At 42.0% G+C, this 9,195-nt stretch overlaps 1 protein-coding gene across 1 annotated transcript; it reads left to right on the top strand.

Moving 5' to 3' along the window:
- The first annotated feature begins 3,182 nt into the window (after window positions 1-3,182).
- Window positions 3,183-8,945, top strand: LOC134444094 (uncharacterized). Its single transcript, XM_063193554.1, has 8 exons — window positions 3,183-3,333; window positions 5,007-5,185; window positions 5,818-5,954; window positions 6,439-6,532; window positions 6,721-7,050; window positions 7,171-7,342; window positions 8,115-8,254; window positions 8,622-8,945. Exons 1-8 carry the CDS (start codon window positions 3,183-3,185, stop codon window positions 8,943-8,945), a joined length of 1,527 nt encoding a protein of 508 aa, XP_063049624.1.
- Window positions 8,946-9,195: the final 250 nt, after the last annotated feature.

Raw genomic sequence — 9,195 nt, 5'->3', positions numbered from 1 at the left:
ACACACACACACACACACACACACACAAACGCAAACAAACACACACACACACACACACACACATACACCACTGGAAGAGAGTGGCTTATGAATTAAGAATCTGACCAGGGGGCTTTGAGCAGACACATAAGTGCGACGGCTTGCACACACACACAGGCACATACACACATGGGCACGCACACATCCGCTCACGAATGCACATGCAAGCATGTACTGTACAAGGTAGGCTCACATACACATAAACACATACACACACACACGCACACACACGCCATACTCACACACACACGCACACGCTCACATACACATAAACACATACACACACACCCATACACATGCACACAAACACACACGCACACGCACACGCACACACACACACACACACACACACACACACACACATACACACACACACACACACACAGGGGCGGAGTGGCCCACCTTTTCCCACCGGGAGAATTTTCCCCTTGGCGGCCCTCTTTTTAAAAAAAAAAAAAAAACAACAACATGGTTTCCTAACCAAAAAGACAAAAGCCACGAAATCTGCAGTCGTACTACATGTGGACATTAGTGTTGTCAAAATATCAACCTGAAGTGGAGAATTGTAGCCTACACCTTGATGAAATGCACAGCCAGTGGTGTAGTCTACGTAAAATGCAGGTATACGCACCCATTTCAAAATTTCAGGGATTGTATACCCACTTAAAATTGATTGATCCATTATTTACAATAGCACAAATATATACAGTAGACTATACACACATCATAAAATGCTCAAATATACAGTATACCCACTTCAAAAAGTAGACTACACCACTGGAGCCATCATCACAGTCCAAAGCATTCATAGGCCTACTACTGTAGGTTAGGCTACATCACGCTACTGTTTCATGCAAATGTGCACTCCACTGTCATTTTGACAGTTTGAAATTGAAATATCGTTTAAGGAAGACAGGATGAGCATGGGCACAAAGTTTTGAGTGTGGGGATTTTTAGAAGAGTAGGCTTACAAAATATAGTATAGTAGGCTATAGCTTACAAAAAGTCTGTCTACATTGTGCAATAAACCCACCATGCAGCAAATAAGCCAAACCTAGCTACTTCAAACCACAACCACAAGTCAACAAAATGTATAACCAAACGGTGTAGGCCTACCTTAAAACGCTGTCTTCGTCGCAGCAAATGTCTTTGTTTCTTGCAATCACTCTACTTTAATCCACAGCTTAGCCTACACACCCAGCACTGGTCACATCAGAATCTTGTGTGGTAATTATTTTGTTCCATTTCTTCAGACATAGGCTACATCCTAAATGTACCACATATAAATATATGTATGATAATAATATTATTTCGACTATAAGGAGATATACTGGTAGGTCTAACAAATCAAAACAAAACCCATTGCTTCTGTTAGGTGCAGTTCTCTTCCTTACCACTTGGTGGAGTCTGTTCGTAACCCAAGTCAATAACCAGAGAGCAAGTGAATCTGGACTGGAAAGACTGTAAACTGTAACAGTCGTGTGGAAATCGGAAAATAAAGCATAATTTATTAATATTTCCATCCTTGGGTAACCAATATACATATCACAGGTTCTTCAAATACTGAAAACGAAACTGTGTTACTAAGATCTTGCAAACTTCCGCGATCTACGGGGTATGAAAATTATCAGTAGAGAAGGGGTGTGGCCAATTTACTGTTTGACACCGTCAGTGAGGTATTGCCGTCTGGTATTATGAGAGAAGGAAAGTGGTAAGTCAGTGCTTAGAAGAGCGGCTCCGGTAGTACAGGGCCGGCTAAGAACGAAGGGCGGCCGAATTATTTCATTTCACGGCCGCGGCCCACCGGGACAAGTCCCCGATCTCCCGACGGCCACTCCGCGCCTGCACACACACACACACACACGCCACACTCACCTGCATGTGCACTTAAACTGTGTCTACTGTACATCTTTGTCTGCCCCTGGTTTGTGCTTAGATATTTCATCTGACCCACCCACATGCAGTCTACTCACTCCTCCATCTCTCTCTCTCTCCAACTCTCTCCCCCCCCCCCCTCTTGCTCTCTCTCTCTCTCTCCCTCTATCTCTCTCCATCTGTGTCACTCTCCATCTCTCTCTCTCCACCTTTCTCTCTCTTCATCTCTCTCTCCCTTTTTCTCTCTCTTCATTTCTCTCTCCCTCTCTCTCTCTCCATATCTGTCACTCTCCTTCTCTCTCTCTCTCTCTCTGTCACACACACACACACACACACACACACACACACACACACACACACACACACACACACACACAGACACAAATACAGGCACACACACGCACAAATACAGGCACACAGGAATTCACACATGCCCACACACAGACGGGAAAACAAACTTCATCTTTCTTACTCAGACACACTCACACACACCCACATGCAATGTAGACACACACACACTAACCCCCGAATGCACACTCTTACTCTCACACACACACTCAAACGTACACACACACACACACACACACACACACACACACACACACACACACACACACACACACACACACACACACACACACACACACACACACACACACACACACACACACACACGGTGGGGGAGAGACCGGGGGAGGTAAAGCATTCTTATTAAAGGTGTTTACTATATCGAGGCGGTGGGAAAATCAATGCTGCCGCTGCTGCTACTGCCGCTGCTGCTACTGCTGCTGTTGTGTGTGGTGTAGCCGACTGCTACTGCTGCAACTGGGCTCACTTTGCCCTGGGCATGAACACACACACACACACACACACACACACACACACACACACACACACACACACACACACACACACACACACACACACACACAGAGAGAGAGAGAGAGAGAGAGAGAGAGAGAGAGAGAGAGAGAGAGAGAGATGTATACACACACACACACACACACACACACACACACACACACACACACACACACACACACACACACACACACACACTTACAAACTCGCTCACTGGGTGTGCACAGCAGGACTGCAGTCAGATGCAACCGAACATTTAATACTCTCTACACAGCAAATGTGCCCGAGTTAATTTTTCAGTGTTGGTGTCAATTAACAGGGGTTACTAGTAATTTTACTCAGAATTGAGTAATATTCACGCCTTATGGAGTCAGTCCCGGATAGTGTCAGAGTTAATATCTGTCGTTATGATAATATTTCTGAATTTACACTGTGATTCGTTAGATTGGCCACACCCACCCTTTGAATCGCCTGCTGGAGCATTGCCTGGCTGGGAGTGGGACCCGTCAGCAGCGGCAGCAGTCAACCATGTCGTTGTGAAAATTTATCCTTTATATGGTAAGTTACGTTTTAGTCGGTAAAAGTGTCAATTTTGCACATATATAATCGCTTTGTGGTTGATTTTGTCCGCAGGGTAGCTAAGCGAATTAGGCCAACTAACAAACCTTAGCTAGCATGCTGGCCAACACCGCACTGGACCAGGGGTTAGTAAACAAATAGTCCCTCAAATAATGTATGTTTTCATACGGGAAGGCTTTTTGAGTAATAATAATGAATTTAAAATGCTGTACACGGTTGGAATGTAGTATGTCGACATTTCATATGTGCAAGTTACGTTAGGGCTATGTGGCTAGTTTGGTAACTCGGTGTAGGGGTTAACTGACTACATTTTCGGTTTCCTATTGCTGTTTATTGATAACACATCGGCGTTTGGGTCTGTTATGGTTGCCACCGTCCCTTGAAATACGTAACGTTATGGTAGTTAAAGCATGCGCCCCATATTGAAGCGGTAAGAGATGTGATTTGTCCCGTATTTTCATGAATGACTATGTCTCCCGCATATCAACTCTAGAACCTGTTGTGAGCGCGACCAAGTTGAGGTCTGTCTTCGGTGCTCTTGCTCCATCATGTAGAGCTAGAACAATTATGAAATTGTGGTTTGTGTCTGTCTGATCATGTTAAGCGCTTTCTTCACGAAGAGAGTTAATTCGGGGTCTTGCGATTTGCAGCTTGCAGACCCTCGGTAAGATTTGGCTTGGGTTTTTTTTTTTTAGCCTTGACAAGTGCATCGGCTGGAAAGCTCTGCGTGTTGTCAAGCCTATCTTAGAGTTCCCACAATGTTCGCTCACAAAACACAGCACCACACAGGGTGTGTGTGTGTGTGTGTTACAGTAGCCGAACTTGATTTTAATTTCCTTCATCAGGGTCAGTGTCACGTTGTCCGATAGGTGTTGGAACTAGTCACTGCAATTGTAGCCTAGTGTTCAGTCACCCTCCTTTACATCAGGGCGAGGATCACTGTGTGTGATTTAGTAATAGGCCTACCTCAAATAATGCCATTTTTGTCTTTAAGGCAACATGCTGGTTCCTGTAGAATATAATGGAGTCAGCAAATGGGTTAGGGTACCACAGGCCGAGGAAGAGTACAGTTACTCCCAGTTTTTGCAAGCAGGTAGGCCTAACTGTTAGGCTAATTTGACTGTTGTGTTTATTTGTGCTTTTAAGGTTTTACAGTGTCTTTGTTGGAAACTGCAGATGAAAGTTATATTTCCTGCTAACTTCAGTGTACTTATAGTTCAGCAGCTTTGCTCCATGCATGGTTGTTGTTCCCATACTTTGCTAATTGACAGTATTTTGTGTTTCAGTGCTGGTGAAATTCAATTTGCCAGATTCTGCTTCTTTGAGGCTGAGGGATTCATGTAATGTGGAAGTGGATTCAGACATATTTGATGAACTCTTAAAGTCATCAGGGGTGTTTTTCAAGGCAGAGGAATGTAATGGTAAGTGATTGCAGGCGCATATATTTAATTATTGTTTTAGTTTGTCTTCTACAAAAGGTAAATTGAGCTGTAACATATTTCCTGTCTCTGTCACTATACATGCACACATTCACTACCTTTTTTGTCTTACATTATTGGACAAACTGATTAATCCAGGTGTGTTTGAAGTGAACATAGGAAACTAGGAGCAGGATTGTCAATTGTCATTTACAATGCTGTATTTTTTCTTAGATATCCACACTGAGGTGACATTCTTAGAGGGCTCATCTTCATCAGACTGGTCACCATCATCATCATGTGCATCCCCAGGGTCATCATCAGGTACTGACTCAACAGTGATACTGGAATCTACAAAGACTGAGAGAAGACAGCTTATTGAAGGACCCCTGGATGTCAATGTTGCAAGAGATGTAAGTTGACCAAATGCTATCGACCCTGATGTCAATTAAGACCAATGTCGAGCCTTATATTAAAGTTTCACAATAAGTATATTAGTACTGTAACTTCAGTAGCTGTTGGACATAGAGGTAGAACATAACACTAGAGTGGACCCGGCCGCCCTTTTCGCGGCAATCCGTAGCTGCCATTTTTTGGAGGTAGACCTGAGAAATGGAAATGAATGGAGAAGGAGGCTCATCTCTCAAAATCACTTAATAATGTGAAAAATATCCATGAACACACTATACAAGGACAATAGTTGAAGTGTGTTGCATGACATTTCAAATCTGGTCTTTGAATATGTTACTTCATATTCACACAGATTTAGTCCAATTTTTGACTGAGTGGGGTGTGTTCTCCATTGATTTGTATTGACTGAAGGTACCTACACTACCTACACAATATTGGAGGATACATGTGCCGTTTCTCTTTACTGTCGTGAATTGCGGTGTCAACTCTAGTGTTATGTTCTACCTCTATGGTGTTGGACTGAAGATGCTCTGCTATGATGGCTAGTTTTCATTGATCATGCCAATCAACTGTTACATCAGATGAAATACCTACTGTACTTGCAGTGTGAATGATGATGCAGTTGTCGTTTCAGATTGTTAGAGCTGCTCTTTGTTCAAAGCCCAGTGGAAAAGAAATATTGGAAGAGTACGAGAAAGCAAGCACCCTCAGTGATGTTACAAGAAGAAAGATGGTCAACATTCTTGTGGCAGATATGGTTGAGTACCATGGGTAAGTAAATGCACTTGCAATATTGGATTGTGGTTGTTCAAATGTATCATTAGCTTTTATTTTTACTCAGCTATTTAATTTTCTCTTAAGTTGTAGTTTAGCTGTTCATTTTATTAAGCTACTTATTTAGTCATTTAAAAAAATATTTTATATACTTTTTAAAACATTTTTTATGTTCTGCTTAACCCATTGATGCCTAAAGCACCTGCATAAAAATGCCTGCTAAATGCTGTAGCCCTTTTTGAGAAAAGGTGCTGTAAACCTACACAAACCTTAATATCCCAGCATCGCTAGCACATAAAAAACATGAAAATAATTGCATTTAAAAGCCAAGACCCTCTTGTTGCACCCATGACCCCGAATGCTGCATAATGCATCTCTGGGCACTAGGGTCAATGTTGCTCTATGGCATCAATGGGTTAACTATAATAAAAAGTACTCATGAATGAAATTTGCCATTTTTTTGTGATCTCTTTCTTCCTAGGAGGGTACCTCAGGTAAATGTGCGGAACCTCTATGCACTTGGGATTACTACACTGTTCCCAAAATTGAGTGACCCAGATTCCAAGAATGGCTATGTGAGTGCGAACCATAATGCATCCTAGTATATTCTGTGTATATTTTTAATACTGTTTTTGTCAATAGCAAGTCTGCCAGTCCTGGGTGTGGCATGGCATCCCTTGTCTGTGGCTTTCACTAGGGTTACAAGGTTTTCTCAGGAGTTTTTTCTCAGGTGATATGAGTCTCTGTTTTTCTTCATCAACAGGAACATTTTTATGATCATCAGAGTGGTTCGGGTTATCTAGCGTGGAGGCTGAAAACTGTTCAGCGGACCTCTGCTCAAGACCGCAAAAAATCCAAGACAACTTTCCAAGAGGGCCCAAAGACTCCACGCAGTATCCATTCAGATGAGAGGCAGTTGACCGGGGAGGAATGTAGGGAAGCCATATTGGCGATGAAACACTCAAGTGATGCAATCCTTGTCAGAAATAAGATGAAGGCCACATTCCAGCACAGACAAAGAGTCATTCAAGACCCAGAAAGTGCCTCTACTGTCCTTAATCTCTTTCCCAGATTCTTAGATACACCTGGTTTGGTAAGCACAAAATGCTCTCCTGACAATTTTGTGGTTGCCTTATTTTGCTTGACTGTTTAATTGATGCATATAGTGCCATGACAACTGTGTTCTCTTCCACTTCATCTTTTCTGTTTTAAGATTGACCAAGATTTCTCAATGATCTTTGGTGAGGAGGTGTCTGGTAAATTCCTCTCCAAGTGGCCAACCTTTTTCAAACCGAGAGTCATCGCAGATTGCTGCAAGAACCTAACTCCGAGTCCGCATGTTGATGAGCTGCTTCTGTCTGCACAACATGAGTCTGACGATTGTGGTAAGAGTTAACAGGCTTCATAATCTTAATAATCTGCACACATCCACTACTACCTGAACTTGAGACTGCTCCTGGTTTCCTGTCTTACATTATTGAACCAACTGATTAATCCAGGTGTGTCTGACATCACAACTATCAAATACTAATGTAAGACAGGAAACCAGGAGCAAACTAAAGTTAACCCATAGCCCACTGAATAGTAGATACTGTAAATTATTCATGCTTTCAGTGCAAAAAGAAAACAGGACATTGTTGTGTTCTCTCATGTTTTTCTCCCCTTTATTACAAATTATGTGTGTACACACTGCTTCTTACTGCTAATCATATTCAATCCATCATGTAATTAAAGGTGCACTGTGTAGGATGTGACCGGAGTAGGTATTGCAACTATGCTGCTCATTGAAACTGTGCTGTCTACTGCCAAATTTGATATTTTCATGAATATTTACTAAATAATGAACTAATATTTACTAGTATGACCAAAGTACAGTAAGTTTTGCAGCCAAAATTGTCTATTTCTGGACATTCAAAATCGCAGATAATGGAGAAGATCCCCCTTTTCGTGTATGAAAAGTGCAATTTTCCCAGTCATAATGACTTACATACTTACAATTACTTTGTAGATGGTGGTAGTGTGTATTTGTGAAAAAGGTAACATTTATGTGTGGGCAGCATGTATTTTTGAAAGAAGCAACTAAAATATTATACAATGCACCTTTAAAGAAAACTGAACTGTAACTGATGCAGCATTGTGTCACTTCTATTCATGCAGTCTGGCATTCTGAGGAGTGGGATTCTGAGATGGCTGCCATCCTGCTTCTGCTTCACCTCCTGCCTCCAACAGTTAAAGGGAAGAAGAGTGGCAAGATGAGTGCGTCGGAGGCTACTCGACGCCTGATTAAGTTCATGAAGGTATTATAAGGACTGTACATCACCAATGCAAGGTTTTCAAGAGCCAATGTGGCATTGTAATTCTTTAGATGCAGTTAAATAGTTTAAAAAAAGTAATGCACCCATTTATCACACAAACATAAATTAATGTTGTATACATTCATCGATCCATGCCTTGCATTCATCATTAATATATCAAGTTGTGTATTGTTCACATCCATTCATACATTCATTCGCACATGAATTAAAATGCCTTGAGTAAAAAACATTTCATCACACTCACTCACTCACTCGTGGGGTCAGACATCCATTCATACAGTCAGTCACACATGAATTAAAATGGCTTGAGTAAAAACATCATCACTCACACTCACTTTTTCACTGACAGGTGGGATCAAGCATGGAGACCTTCCTTAAAGAAACTGACACCAGACAGCCCTTTCTGCTCGGTGTTGGAGAAAGAAGCAGCTGCATCCAGGACTTCTACATCATCGTGGACCAGAAGGCCATTCCCTGCAGGATGCAGACCCCAGTTGCTGCCTTTGATGAGCTTTTCAAGGCACACTATGCTTTTGCTGTGTCGTATGATGATGCCCTGTCCAGCTTCTTCATCTTCATCCAAACCACTGTGTATGGCATTGACGTCGGCAAAGTGAAAGAAAATCCCAGGGTAAAAGAAATCCGAGCAAGACTTCTTCACTGTGAGGTTTGAAGACTGTACATTTTGACCAGAAATGTACACATGTTACCTTTGTAAACGACACCACACCAGTTGTTCAATGTTATTTAGACACTTGAAATTTGAGCATGGATTGTATCCCGCAAAGTCTCTGCAATTGAACTGTGGAGAACCTGGTTGTTTTAACACTTTTGGTACGTATTCTGGTTACCAATGTCACCTTTCTCAAGTGCATAAAGACTGTTTTGATCCAGATCCTGTCACCAGTTTTGAACTTGAGGCT

This window comes from Engraulis encrasicolus, unplaced genomic scaffold, assembly GCF_034702125.1.
Source record: "Engraulis encrasicolus isolate BLACKSEA-1 unplaced genomic scaffold, IST_EnEncr_1.0 scaffold_450_np1212, whole genome shotgun sequence".
Classification (NCBI taxonomy): Eukaryota; Metazoa; Chordata; class Actinopteri; order Clupeiformes; family Engraulidae; genus Engraulis; species Engraulis encrasicolus.
The sequence above is the reverse complement of the archived record's forward strand: the minus strand, read 5'-3'. Positions and strand labels throughout refer to the sequence as shown.